This window comes from Trichoderma harzianum, assembly GCF_003025095.1.
Source record: "Trichoderma harzianum CBS 226.95 unplaced genomic scaffold M431scaffold_16, whole genome shotgun sequence".
Classification (NCBI taxonomy): Eukaryota; Fungi; Ascomycota; class Sordariomycetes; order Hypocreales; family Hypocreaceae; genus Trichoderma; species Trichoderma harzianum.
In genome coordinates this window covers 521,132-534,835 of record NW_020209264.1, presented here as the reverse complement: position 1 = coordinate 534,835, position 13,704 = coordinate 521,132, and the positions used below count along the sequence as shown (strand labels likewise).

Genomic DNA, 13,704 nt, shown 5'->3' with positions numbered 1-13,704 from the left:
ATGAATGCCGACTCCGTGTCACGGAGTCGTGTTCCGAGGATGTATCCGAATATGTCTCCAGAACATTTGTTAGAATGCCGATCCCGAGGTCAATTGCCTCATTGCGGGAGAAAGGGCTTTATGTGTCCTCTCCTCCAAGTGAAGACGATGTTTCATCGTGGACCGTTCGTACCTAGGGGCTGCAATATTTGCGGGGTCGGAAGGATGTGAGCCGTGGATCGACTGCGGCAGAGTTCCCTTCTGCATTGCCGCAGCGGCTTCCTCCATTTTCCCATGGAATTTAAGAAAGGGGTGCCGGGGTCATCCGCTCCATCCCGTGAACCCGTGTATAGAGTGGAGTAATTGTATGCTTCCCGATGAACCCTTGAAGGCTACGGAGAAAAAATATCAAGCTAAATCCAGGAAATAAGAGCCACGGGTCGGACCATGAGATAATTATAGTATAAAGCGGTGAAGGAAGGTATCAAAGCCTTGAAGCTAACAAAATACGCGCAACCGGTGGATATACGGAGTTGATGCCGATCATTCTTCTTTCTCTTTTCATTTCCGATCCCTTTATCCACTTGGACCATATGTATGGCATTAGCTCTATCAATTTCGCTCCTTTAATAAGTCCAGTAGTATCCTCCGAAGATAGCTTCCAAGTATAGCAGTAATATCTTCCACACATGATCAATTGGTAGTATAAATGACACGTATCTCTCTCTAATGTGCAAGAAACTGTTTGATTGGGATAATCGATACGTAAATGTCACTCCTCGGCAATAACATGGATACAAAACCGCGGCAGACGGAGTATTGTCCTCCTGATCCACCGTCCGAGGCCCGAAAAGTCCGCTGTAGTACCCTGCTTATTGCGCATAGGTTCATGTCCTTGAACAGCTGTGAAATTCGCCCCTCAGGGCTGTTGGGCGTGTGTTCTGCAAGAGGCTGCATGTGACGAGCCTTACAGTTGGTCGTGTCTTATGCGACCTTAATGCCTGGTTGCCATTCCCGCTGTTTCAACTGGCGATTGGCGCTGGTCTTGCCGCGAGTTACAGCTAAATGAGCAGTGCCTCTAGGCTTCCCCTCACTGTTCTTTTTGGGTTCCTTTGTCTACCTGAACCCATGGATGTGACATCAATTCTGTCAAATTCGCTCGTTGGGTTGGCTCGACTATGCACATCCTGCGAAGATAGCTTCCTAATGTCGTGAGATCCTCTTCATCAAGATCGAGTGTCTCTTTGTCATAGCCATTAGCGTATGACGCTTGTATATCCTCCTCGAGGGATAGAAAGCCGTCTGCAGCCGAGCCTTTTCTAGAGTTAGCTAGGTCTTGAGTTACATTATGAGGACTAATTGTTTGGTTCCTCTGTAAGGACTCCAGTTTTTAGAGCGTCCTGGATCCATTGATCAGGGACACCACCAAGCACCTTCTGAAACTGCGGTACCAGCTCGCGATCATCCATCCATGCTTCGAATAGCGTGCGCCCAGTGACAAGCTCATATGTCTTTGATGTCATTAGTTAGTGTACAAATATAGCTTGTCTATCCTTACCGTGCATCCAAGGTTCCAGATGTCAACTACTTCTGTCAAGGGGTGCCTGAATACCAGCTCAGGCGGGTGGAGAGACGTAGGCGTACATATTGATTTAGGTGGATTGCCGATGAGGAACGCTAGACCCAACAGTAGTTAATATACAGTTGACTCCATCATGTGAGGGGAGACAAACACTCGCCAAAGTCAACAAGCTGAATTTCATCGAGAATCTCGCTTTTGTCAAACTTATATTCCACAGGCTCTACCAGGTATTCCGGAACACCTTTTTCACTCGGTGCCCCATCCTTCCTTGACACCTTTCCTATTCGAGAGTCGTCAAAAGTTGGTATCCTGTTGAGACCAGAGACTCGAAACAACACGTTGCCCAAGTGTATATCTAATAATGACGGTTAACGAGAGAAGGAACAAGGTGAGTTCATTCTAGGCCTACCTCCGTGTGTCACGCCACATGAACGGATATAGTCTACTCCCAAAAGGAGCTGTGAAGAGATTCGACGAGCAAGTCTACCGTCCAGGCGGTAGTTTGGCCTTCTATTGACAACTGAAGATATCTTAGGACCCAGTAGCTCAAGGACCATACAGAGGTGGCGCCCATTTGGCCCTTCATGGTAGAAAGAGTCTATAAGATGAGACACATGTTTGTGGCCTGGATGGGTAGTGTCGCCGGTTCGTGTGATGGTCTGCAGGATTTGCAACTCGCCGTTGTGATTGTGCGACTGTTCTGCGACTACAATTTTTATAGAAACATATATTTCCTTTCTAGTCGATCCGTAAGCGGGAATCAGCCTAACGGAGAAGATACTGCTTACACCTCATCCCGAGCAAGCCAGACGGTAGAAAATGACCCGAAGCCAAGCTTATCAAGAATTCGGTATCGTCCGTCACATAGTAGGTCGTTGAGATGAACTGGATGGTAGCCTCCGTGGCAATACTTGGCCAAATCTTCTGCAGGAACGCCGATGTTGTATTGAAAACGGTCAATCATTTTTACGGCGAATCGATATGAAGATGCACTACACAACTTGAAAGAAAATATCTCAGTGTGTTGCTGTTGGCTGGCCGGTCGCATGAGAACTTCCTAGATTTTGATTGGTCCAACCCCCGGCCTGGTGATTGCAGAAATGTTGGCATCGTGCGATTAATCGGGCAATCTGGCTTATAATATTGCTGATAGAGCCGGGAAACGACGCGGAAAATATCGCTGCAGAGGATTACGGCAACAATTGACACAGTAATCTTGAAAGTCAGGTCCTTGCTTCGACTAACCTGCCCTCAATCACCCTAACCTCAACTACCAGTTTACGAGGAAAGGTAACTGACAACATTCTCTCGACGCTGTAAGCCGGCGTCGCTAATAATGAATCATAGGCCCCCGAAAATATAATTATTGTCAATTTGCAGGGCAAATTAGGGGCATTCATCAATGCTTCATCCAAAATGATCCGTGAAGAGAAATATACAGAGCGAATACTATGCCAGTATTGGCTGCCGACTGCGACTTCAGTGTTTGAGGATGCGGCAGCTCAAGTAATCACGATATAATAATTTCCTAATATAAGCCCTTTGATCTACCTATTTTTTTTTTAGTTGCATCAAATTTTATATAAGCAATTGCTTGGTGTCATACACCCTCTTCCAGGTGACGGGATCTGAAATGGATGGGATGTGGGAGAACGCCATTTGCGCATAGTTACGTAGCTTTCATAAAATATAAAAAGGGCCAATCCCCCTTCAGCGATTCCAAAAATTCTTCGCTAATCTCCAAACATGTTTACAGTGTCCCAAAATCCATGCACTAATTATATAGTGTACATCGCAAATGCAATCACCATCACATGGGCCATAGTCAAATGGACCCCAATGCCGCTATTTTCCAATTGTCCCCCGACATTTTTCTTCTCATCCTTAAACACCTAGCTCTACATGATAAATTTCTTCTTTCACACACCTGTAAAGCATTTCGACATAGTACATATCATGACTGGGATAGTGAGATCTCGCGGCTCTCCTCTAGCGATAGAGTTGGATTCTGGGCAGGGTTGGCTTACACTCTGCCCGATTACTGGGCTTGTCCCAAATGCTGCAAACTGCATCTTATCAATACCTCGGACGTACCAGCAACCCTATATAGACAGCAGTTGATTCCATGCCAGGCTGACATTTCTCGAGGAATCGGTACAGAAATGTATTCTATCCACCACCATCACATACAATTTGCATTAAAGCTCTCCCGGCTATGCAAACATCAACAATACCTTGGAGCATTAATGAAGCCTTATACGGATACCAGGATATCATTGCTGAATCCACTTACAGATTCTTATACAGCAGAGCCTAATATCATCACGAAACAATTTATTCTACGTGAAGAGTGGAATATTAGCAATGATACCAGTACAACACTTCCGCTTTTCCCAGAAAACGGAACATTTCATATGCCGGTGTGCCCACACCTGGGCCTAACGTCTAGTGGACTCGCATCCTCTCGCATGCGAAAGAAATGGGATGCGGAACGTCTGCAACTGCGCCACAAGATGACTGAGCTTGAAGAATTGACTTTATTTAAAGAGATGACCCTAATCGAAGATGGGATTGCCTTTGCTTTCCGATTCCCCGGCAATTGGATATACAACTCCTGTTTGCGCTGCCCTACAGATATCGGAATCATTGTTTCTGCAGATGAGCGAAAGGTGACCGTCAGGGCATGGCATAACTTTGGCGTAGAAGGATCACCAATGGGTACCAACTGGAGGGTTCATGTGGCGGACCCATCACAAGCATGGGCTACACTTGGTTCCTATATGGATTATACTCACCGTAGTGTTCGGACGCTATGGATGGAGGATATTTCCGATGAAACTAAGTCGAAGGCACAAACAGGCATCCTAGGGAGGAAGCTACATTAATCAACAGTGGTTGCTGGTTTTGTAGTAGGCAATAGACTGATCTTTAGTACGAAATCGAACAACTAATGTTGGCACCGGAGAGAAAATTGTAATTCCGAGCTTATTGTTTGTCAGCATGAATTATAAATTAAAGTGTGGTAATTCCATTCTCATGAGGTTCCATAATCAGAGGCAAGAATGATTGCAACGGACAGCGCGATATCAATTAGGTATTTGTTGATTACTTGTTTCAGTTTGCCGAGCTCTAACTAAACATTTTCGTTGCGGTCTAGCTCACGGTTGAGAGATATCACGATTGATGCGGGCGCGGGCTAGCGCGAGAAGTCGACTCTCAGGGGGAATGCATAACATGATGGCTTTGGATAGTTGGATAAGTGGAAACTTCTTTAACATGGCTGAATGGACGTGGATGACGTTCAGGTTTTCGGAGTTAAAAGATGCATCACAAAGTTGAAGTCGTTGAATAGTCTTAGACAACATATAAAGGCCAAGTCAGCAACCGAAATCCCTTCTTCGATTGGCAAACACGGTCAAAACAAGGAGAAAGAAAATATTACGACTCAACATGGTCTCTTCACGCGCGCTTACTCTGAACCTGGCGGGGCTCAGTGCTCTGGTATCCATCTCCCTTGCTACTCCTATTGAGCATGCCAACCATTTTGACTTGAGGCCCTTCTCTATCAATCTCTCGAGAGGAGTTCCTCGAATGCTTGAACTTATCAAGGACACAAAGCTTCCAGACAAAGAGGAGTATCCGGGGGTTGGATCATCGGCTGGCATTGGTCTTGACGTTGTTAAAAGTCTGCAGAGAGAATGGACTGTTGACTTTGACTGGCACAAAGAAGAAGCCAAGTTGAATAAGTAAGTGACACAATATCAGAGCCTTCGTTTTACAGCCTAACGACTCATTCAGGTATCATCATTATACGGCCGATATCGAGAATTTGTCAATCCATTTTATCCACGAAAAGTCTCACGACGCAGAAGCGATTCCGCTTCTACTTAACCATGGCTGGCCGGGATCGTTTCTGGAGTTTTTGCCAGTGATAAACAATTTGACGCAGAAAGCAACCACTTCAACCGGTAAACCTATTTCGTTTCACGTTATTGTACCGTCGATGCCAGGATTCGCTTTCTCATCGGCCCCGCCGGCGAATTGGACCGTTGACGATACGGCACGCGTCTTCAACACCCTGATGACCAAAGTTTTGGGCTATGAGACATTCGCAACCTTTGGAACCGATTTTGGCGCCGGACCAGCGTACAGTCTCTACGATAACTTTAATTCGTCAACACGCGCCGCACACTTTGCCTTCCTACCGTTTTTTCCACTCCCCCCAGATCAATTGGCGGCAGAGAATATTACGCTTTCGAAATTGGAGCAGTCAGAGGAACAGAACTTTGTAACCTGGTCAACCACTGGAAACGCATATTTTTCTGAACAAGCGACCAAGGTAACCCTTTCCAAAGCAAAAACGTCATTTGACTTTATTGACATTGAGACAGCCCAATACGATCGGACTTGCGCTTCAGGATAACCCAATTGGACAGCTGGCGTGGATGGGCGAAAAGTTCATATCTTGTAAGTCGACTTTAATACTAAGGTGTTGTCAATTTGATGTTTCTGAAGAATTGAGCACTGATAGAGGGGATAGGGTCCGATCCGAAAGCGGGAACAGCTCCCTCGGTTCTGAACCACAACCAAATCTTACTATCTACGTCACTTTACTACCTCACACGGTCCTTCCTCTCTTCTGTATACGTTTACTTTCAGAACCCGAACGGATTCAAGTCTGTGTATACCAAGGCTAAAACGGATGCACCTCTTCTATTCAGTGCTTTCCAGTATAACGTTGCGTTTTGGCCTCAAGCACTGGTAGCAAAGGTTGGAAACTTGGTCATGTATAACAGTGAGTTTGTCTTTTTATTCAGCCTAGGAATGCGAATCTGACGTTTCTTAGATCATGAATTCGGAGGTCACTTCCCAGGACTTGATAACCCACCGGCTCTTATTCAAGACTTGAGAGAGATTGGCAACTACTGGGACCGGGCATGAGGATCGGGACTTTGGAGTCGGGCTATAGTGCTCAAATTAGAATATTAGACTTTTCTTTCATAATAGACTGTTCCAAGATAGCCAGATCATTGTTTCTAGATAATAATATTATTAGTTCAAATACAGGGCATGTGTCAAAAAGTTGTTAAAAATATTGGCTCATACAGTGTAGACGCACCATAAAAGCTATCGGAACTTATACGCAACTCTCAATTCCTACTAAATGATATAGTTATATACCCTTCTTTACGAAGTCATATACCTACAACAGTGAAAGGAGTCTGAGAAGTTGATTTTTGTTAGTCCAGCACAAAGTTCAATAGTAGAAGAGCTCGGCGCATGCTCAACCGGTTGCTGCAAAACGCCATGAAAGTTCTAAGCTGCCAGCTGCATCTAGGTACAGGCCTAGCAACGGGATCTTGGTCGCCCGACAGTCGAGCCGACAACCTGCGCTAGCCCGCAAACTAACCCGCACGCACGCGATGCCGGCCTTTTGCAGACTCTCAGTTTGTTAGCCCAAGCTCAGTAACTCTCCGCTAGCTGCGGTCAATCTCGCCGCCGACAGTACACTAAGTGGGCGGCCGATTTCGTAGTAAACCGCACCAATACGGCGCTCCCGAGGTGTATCGAATCCTCAAGATTTAGAAATATCCCCAGAGATTTATAAAACGCGATTTGTCTTAGGGTTACTGATATGGTTTGAGATGCCATGGGCACAGAGGGTTCCGGCGAAACATCCCCCAAAAATTATAGCCGTAGGAGAGGGACACTCCACTCTCTGCTCAACTGTGATGAGACGCTTTCAGAAGATACGAGAGACAAAGCTAGATTAGAGGGGGAAAGCAATTAAGGCCCCTATCCTCAGAGAATTAAAGTCAGCAAAAGAAAAAAAAGAAGGAGTAAAACGAAAGGAACACAAACTATGTATCAAATACTATTTTTCCTGTAATGTGCGCACATTCAACTATACGCAATGCTCTGCCACACAAATCTTGGGTTTGAACGGCAAATACCACGGAAGTCATGAAAAATACGAAATCTGATATAATTGAAGGTAATATAAACCAGGAAAAGTCTATTAAAATTCTACAGACCTGTTACTGCATTTTGAGCAGCATTGTTAGTTGCGGAACTAAGCTCGCCAAAGACTCTTGTTCCCGCTGTTAAAGCTGCCGCATGTAACGTTGATGGTTAGTACGTATCAGACAGATAATGCTACCGCCCGGGTGATAAAATGCGTACGCTTTGTGTTGATTGCTGTAAGCGCTGCGAGAAGAAAGAAAAAAAGCGAAAAAGAAAAGTATCCACCGAAACTGCCGCGCGGCAGGAATCGATACAACCTGGGGGCTTGGAACTTGGGGGCTGAAAGCCGACTAACCCTGGTGATTGTTTTACACTTGGAATTGCTATTCGCTATCCGGTGATGGTGTTGGTCGGATTAGTCTCAAGTTCAAGGCTGCCGGCATGTCATCACTGCCATCAATCCAACGCCGGGAGCAATTCCCTACATATACAGGCCGAACTGGCACAAGATTCCTTGACAATTGACATGCATAAACATGGCTGACAATCCAGATGAAGCACCTTCAGATGCTTTAGCGTCCAAGATCGTATCTATGCCTGAGCTTGTGGTTGAATATGAAGAAACCAATGGCCTCGAAAGTATTGAAGAGCCTGAAAAGGTAGTGGAACTCGCAGAAGATTCCGCACTTCAGCCTGATGCTACGTCTGAAGATGAAGAAGAGGGCAAAGCTGCATACCGACCGGGCGGGTTTCATCCCGTATATATCGGTGACATTTTCAACGACAGATACAAGGTTCTCAATAAGATTGGCTACGGTCGGTATTCGACAGTCTGGCTGGTCAAAGACTTACAAGCTACGTGAGTGAACAGTTGCATGATACATCCTTTACACCGTGGGCTGACATTCTCAATTGCAGCGTCGATGGCGATGCATCAAATGTGTACCGCGCACTCAAGGTGTTGAGAGCTGATTGCTACGGCCATGGGACCGACACATTTGAAAGGGAAATCTTGAGATGTCTTCGCGATGGAAGTCGCGAGCATCCAGGCTATCCTTATGTCTGCCACCTGATAGATGATTTTGAGCATCAAGGCCCCAACGGCACCCACGTATGCTTCATCTTTGAACTTATGGGTGAAACCCTTCGCAGCTTTGGTACTTGGTTTCCCCTTGATGGCAAGATCCCATACGAGATCATGCTCAGATTTGCAATTCAACTTGTCCTTGCGCTATGGTACGCCCATGATCATGACGTTATTCATACAGGTATGAGTGGTACCCTAGCATGCACCATCAGCCTCATGGCTTCTGTCAAAGCTTATCAAATTTCTCAAATAGACATCAAACCGAACAATATCTTTGTAAAGTTCCGTGATTACTCATTTATTGAATCTGGCTATCTCAAAGAAATCCCCGTCCCACAACAGGATCGTGAAGAGACGGAATATCGCCCAGTCCCGTCTCAGCCGCTTCGCTGGTTCTACTTTGACTATAAAGCCAAGTATTCAGCTGACTTTGATATTACTTTGGGAGATTGGGGAGTCTCTAGCTGGACTACGAAGCACCTTACTGAGGTCATCCAACCAGTACTTCTTCGCGCTCCCGAGGTCATTATTGGAGCTCCTTGGGACGCCTCCACAGATTGGTGGAACTTTGGTGCCGTGCTGCTTGAGGTTTTTCGCGCTGTTCGAATGTTTGATGGCGGAGTTCCCCCGGACGGACATTACGAGACCAGAGAGCACCTGATTGAGATCATTGACTTCTTCGGGCCGTTCCCCAAGAAGCTACTTGAGAAGGGGAACCAGGATCTAGTACGTGATCTGTTTGACGACGAGGGGCGTATCAAAGACGCAGAACCCTTGGAGGGTCCTGGCTTAATGTCTGAAACTATCACAACTGGTATGGGCCAGAGCCTAAGAGAGGCTTTCGTTTCATTTATGAACTTATTAATGAAGATCGATCCCGAGGAGCGTCCATCAGCACTAGATCTTTTGAGGCATCCTTTCCTGGGTGCAGTACAGTAGTGGATTAGAACGAAATAGAACTGACTTTTGGTATACCTTTTTAGCAGCTATAGAACATCTTGCAACTGATTTGCTTCGGTTATAGTCTTTTCTCCCCTTTGCATTGAAAAATTTGTTCACCAAAGAAGAAAGTGGCCTTTCTTTAACAGCTATAACCCTGAAAAGCCCACAATTGAGTCTTTGGGACTTTGCATCAAGAGAAGCTCTATCGCGTGCTTCAATCGGTGCAACTCTAGGTCCGAGAATATGGCGTATTGTATACCAGATTCAACCTCGTTGATACGAGAAAAGTTAACCTTCAAGAAGTGCGGTGAGGTGGGCGGCGGAACACGTCGCCGGAACTTGACACCTATTAGTACCACCTTCTAATAGCAGGCGTAATAGATTGAAGAAGTATAGTCTTGGATCGCAAGGGTAGCAGTTACAATCGGCTACTCAATACGGTAAGTGTTCTGTCAAAGTGACCCCAGTCCGAACGGAGCCTAATTGACCTGCATATTTGAGTACAACTTCGGACATCCCTAGCCTCACGCACCACGGTTTGTTTTACTTAATGTATATGACAGTGCAGCGCATTTAAAGAAACAGCGCAACTCGGAAAAGCTGAATGAGAAGCTTCCCAAACTATTCAGCCCAAACACAAAAAGCGCAGTTGTCAATCAGTTAGCCACAATTAAACAAATAGAAAACGTACCTCTAGGCGCCTCGGCCCACAATAGGATGTCAAAAACATTAATATTAACCTTATACTTGCATATCCGTCGGAAATGGCATCAACGTAGCTGAAAACTGCAAAAGTAAGCTGCCTAGTGGAGTTGGCCTGTGTCTTATTTCTCCGTTTCCATGGAGGAATGGGGTCCCCTGGCGTTAAGCTGACACGACTGACGCCCATGCTACTGTCAACCATCTCCTCTCCTGCCAGCCATTCCTTAGGGGGTAATTAATCCGATCAAAAGGTGAGGGAAAAGGTTGTATGCGGAGGAACTATTTGTCATTGGTATACCTATTGCCACTCTCACCTATAGTTGCTAGGATTAGCATTTGTTCATTCTATTCCGTAGCATAATTGAAGAGAAATACAGTAAGACAGCAACAGATCATTGCTTCTTTAAGAAAAAGACCCCTTGCATGAATCGGACTCCACATTGATGCATCGGATTGTATATTGTGCCGATCCAAGAAGAAGATGTTGAAGCTGAGAGAAAGCTTGTTGATAGAAAACTTCTATAAAACGATGCTCTCTCTCTTGATGAACAAAATTACTCAACAGTTCAACAACTCAATCTCACAGATACTCCAACGTTTGCGACTCCAATAACATTCACAATGGCTGTTCTGTCTCGTGTCATGCTGGCCGCTGCCGCCGCCGCTCTGGGTGTTTCTGCTGCCACAGTCACTTTGAACGTGAGTCGCGGATGTACATGTAACTTCTAGGAATAAGATGGCTAAATTTCCATAGTTTGACGATATTGCCGTCTCCAACAACAAACAGTGTGGTCAGACTGCTTTGAACCAGAAGACAGCCTATAACGTAAGTTGCCAACACTGACAACCGCTCGCTGCATCTATTCATGAGCTAATTGTCGAAATTCAGGGCTTCCTCATTACTGGTGGTGGCGGAGTCGGCATTCTGAACAGCACGGCGACTCCCAACTGCCCAACTGAAGAGGAAACTCGCCCTTATCCCTCGTGGTCTACCTCTGGCTCCAACGTTGTCTACAACAGCAACGGAAAGCTCAAGTTCACAGTTCAAGGAACACAAAAGATTACCAAGGCTGCCTTCGACGTTGATCTTATCTTCTACGACAGCGAGCTCCAACTGAACACCACTGTGGAGATTCAGACTACTCTGTCCGGAGGAGAGCAAGACCTCTATGTTTTCCACACCCTTGAGGATGGATTCGGCCCGTATCACATCGAAACTAGTGGCACCCCTGCTACTTCCGTTCTTATTGAGGCTCTTGCCATTGAGCCCATTGGCGAAGGCCCAACCATCAACACTGATCTTGCTGTGGACACTGTCGTGTTTGAGCTTGCATAAAAGATTGAAGCGCTGATTTATGTCCTGCGCTTGTATATACGCTTGTATATAGAAAATTCATTACTGTAATGTGAACCATTCTAGTTCGTCTGTCGCTTGTGTGCCTTGCTTGGTAAAAAACTCTCCATCCATCATGCCGCGTATGTAACAAGGCCCCCCAAGCTTGGATTTGCCACCCTCAGTTCGTACGACAAAGGGTAGTTTGGCTCCTTCAAAAATCACGATTTCATCTCCTACTTTGGTCGTTATGGGCACCATGGCTAGATACCCTTTATCCGTTATTCCCATGTTGCGCCCCCAGGTGATTGAACTGGCTCTATGAGCGTACTTGTATGGCTCTTTGCTATCAAAGATGTTTTTGGCAGCAGTATCAGTGTCGTCCGATCCTGTCAAAACCTTAAGCCAGGCCTTAAAGGTCTCCTTGTATTCCTCCAATGATGCTCTGTGATAGTGGAGAGTGGAACCCCAGCAGAGTGTATCTTGAAATGCATCCGAAACAGTGTCTCCAGTTGGGTATGTCTTTAGATCTGACACAAATTTCCACCAGTAGCGCCATAACTCGATGTAGGCCCCGTTACTATACCCTATAGAGTCAGGCAACTGGCCTGTGACTTTCACGGAGTCAACTTTGTTGCCTTTAATCCGCAAGAGCAATTTGTCGTCAGAGTCTTCATAAATAACGGAGGAAGCACCTGCTGCATCGAAAATTTCATCATCAAAATATTTCAGCGGAGTGTCGTTCCAAGAAACCGCCCATGACGGTAGGTTAGGCACACTCGACTTAATGAAGCCATAACACGAGCTCAAGACGTCCAACTTTCCGGTATTGATGATTATGGCTCGCGATACATCTGCATACAGCTCAGCAGCTGTCTTTTTATAATCTGGCTCTGGAAATATGTTTTCGGGGTCCTTTGCCGGGGCACCAAAGAAGCCAAGGATGCCATATATCTTGTCTCGCGGATCCGAAGCTTTGGCGTTCCGAGTGGCATTTAGGATTCGGAGTGCCTTGGCCCCGGGAGTCGATATCTGGCCCATTCCGCCAGTTTCAATCATATGACGTACATGAAACTGATGAAAGGTAGATGCGATGAATAGCGTGTTAAACTCCATCACTTCGACAGGCTGCTCTGAACTAATGAGGGCCTCAATGACAATCTTGAGGTTGTGGAAGGTCTCTGCCTTGCCGCCGCAGACGAGTGTAGGCTCCTTTGATAGGGCGACCTCTTGGATAACCCATAGCCTGTCCCACCACTTACGGTGGAATACGTCCCATAAGCCGCGCACTCGAGGCGTGAAGACTTCGCTATTAAAATGCTGGAACGCCTGTCGATCTTTGATGAACTCTTGATAGAGTGGCCCTTCACAAGGATCCTGGCCCGAATTTTTTCTTTCCGCAATCTCAACGGCAAAGTCGTGAATATAGTCCATGCCGAGGTCCGAAAGTGGTTTACCGGTTTCTTCGTCAACAACCGAAGATGACTCGCCCACCCACAGGGCCACCCAGGATGCCTGGCTGTAGATCTGACGCATCAAGCCAATCTGGAGACTCCTTTCCCCAATATTAGATTGATCGATACAGACTGCGTCAACCCAAAGGACTTGGTCTTCCGTCGGTCGTCGCAGCCTTTTCAGCGCAGCCTCGCAGTTTTCGGTTATCTTGAGGGAAGCACCGTTACAGAGTAATTCACGGGACAGAGAGGCGACTCCTTCTTCAGTCGCCCATGTATAAGACAGCGCCATAAAACTCGGACACGCATTGATTGGAAATTCCTGGAGGGAGACCTTAATAGGTAGCTGACGAAATGAGTCCGGATGTAGATACAGCAGTCGGATTGATGCGCCATCCTTTAGAGGGTCATACTGGTAATCGACGACAGTCTTTTGAATTCCGTTGTCCATCATGGACAACGTTATGGGCTTGTCGTCTTTCTTGTTCAATTGCACGAAATATGATGATGCTGTGAGGGCCAGGATTTTACAAAAACCCCTCCTTAACTAGGCGGATTTCGCTTGCAGCCTAGACAAGGGTTAGGAGCAGACTGACTATAAAGTTGTGGCTATGCATATGTCGATACCAAGTTTCTTCGCATTTGCAATTGGTGATCGATG

The 13,704-nt window shown here is 46.1% G+C and overlaps 6 protein-coding genes across 6 annotated transcripts; 4 read left to right on the top strand and 2 right to left on the bottom strand.

Moving 5' to 3' along the window:
• Nucleotides 1-1,069: 1,069 nt before the first annotated feature.
• M431DRAFT_524377 (hypothetical protein) lies at nucleotides 1,070-2,525 on the bottom strand (the record flags this gene model as incomplete). The annotated part of the gene is made up of 6 exons (XM_024920572.1): nucleotides 1,070-1,261; nucleotides 1,362-1,490; nucleotides 1,538-1,656; nucleotides 1,713-1,916; nucleotides 1,971-2,299; nucleotides 2,350-2,525. 6 exons carry the CDS (start codon nucleotides 2,523-2,525, stop codon nucleotides 1,070-1,072), a joined length of 1,149 nt encoding a protein of 382 aa, XP_024769570.1.
• Nucleotides 2,526-3,315: 790 nt separating this feature from the next.
• Nucleotides 3,316-4,584, top strand: M431DRAFT_512656 (hypothetical protein). Its single transcript, XM_024919884.1, has one exon. It carries the CDS (start codon nucleotides 3,376-3,378, stop codon nucleotides 4,444-4,446), a length of 1,071 nt encoding a protein of 356 aa, XP_024769569.1. The 5' UTR covers nucleotides 3,316-3,375; the 3' UTR covers nucleotides 4,447-4,584.
• Nucleotides 4,585-5,011: 427 nt separating this feature from the next.
• Nucleotides 5,012-6,502, top strand: M431DRAFT_96844 (hypothetical protein; the record flags this gene model as incomplete). Its single annotated transcript, XM_024924876.1, has 5 exons — nucleotides 5,012-5,307; nucleotides 5,360-5,900; nucleotides 5,953-6,028; nucleotides 6,102-6,356; nucleotides 6,408-6,502. 5 exons carry the CDS (start codon nucleotides 5,012-5,014, stop codon nucleotides 6,500-6,502), a joined length of 1,263 nt encoding a protein of 420 aa, XP_024769568.1.
• Nucleotides 6,503-8,064: 1,562 nt separating this feature from the next.
• Nucleotides 8,065-9,614, top strand: M431DRAFT_152973 (hypothetical protein). The gene is made up of 3 exons (XM_024912864.1): nucleotides 8,065-8,384; nucleotides 8,444-8,793; nucleotides 8,866-9,614. The coding sequence occupies exons 1-3, from the start codon at nucleotides 8,119-8,121 to the stop codon at nucleotides 9,549-9,551; spliced, it is 1,302 nt and encodes a 433-aa protein (XP_024769567.1). The 5' UTR covers nucleotides 8,065-8,118; the 3' UTR covers nucleotides 9,552-9,614.
• A 1,263-nt stretch (nucleotides 9,615-10,877) lies between these two features.
• Nucleotides 10,878-11,592, top strand: M431DRAFT_9734 (hypothetical protein; the record flags this gene model as incomplete). The annotated part of the gene is made up of 3 exons (XM_024924921.1): nucleotides 10,878-10,955; nucleotides 11,011-11,082; nucleotides 11,146-11,592. The coding sequence occupies 3 exons, from the start codon at nucleotides 10,878-10,880 to the stop codon at nucleotides 11,590-11,592; spliced, it is 597 nt and encodes a 198-aa protein (XP_024769566.1).
• Nucleotides 11,593-11,622: 30 nt separating this feature from the next.
• On the bottom strand, nucleotides 11,623-13,522 carry M431DRAFT_268432 (hypothetical protein). Its single transcript, XM_024913926.1, has one exon. It carries the CDS (start codon nucleotides 13,495-13,497, stop codon nucleotides 11,653-11,655), a length of 1,845 nt encoding a protein of 614 aa, XP_024769565.1. The 5' UTR covers nucleotides 13,498-13,522; the 3' UTR covers nucleotides 11,623-11,652.
• Nucleotides 13,523-13,704: the final 182 nt, after the last annotated feature.

What these genes read in the sequence shown, in the direction of transcription:
- M431DRAFT_268432 (XM_024913926.1), bottom strand. Translation starts at nt 13,497, where the DNA reads ATGATGGACAACGGAATTCAAAAGACTGTCGTCGATTACCAGTATGAC.
- M431DRAFT_152973 (XM_024912864.1), top strand. Translation starts at nt 8,119, where the DNA reads ATGCCTGAGCTTGTGGTTGAATATGAAGAAACCAATGGCCTCGAAAGT. An exon ending in GTCAAAGACTTACAAGCTAC is followed by an intron (nt 8,385 to 8,443) that starts GTGAGTGAACAG and finishes TCTCAATTGCAG; the next exon opens with CGTCGATGGCGATGCATCAA. An exon ending in TCATGACGTTATTCATACAG is followed by an intron (nt 8,794 to 8,865) that starts GTATGAGTGGTA and finishes TTTCTCAAATAG; the next exon opens with ACATCAAACCGAACAATATC.
- M431DRAFT_512656 (XM_024919884.1), top strand. Translation starts at nt 3,376, where the DNA reads ATGGGCCATAGTCAAATGGACCCCAATGCCGCTATTTTCCAATTGTCC.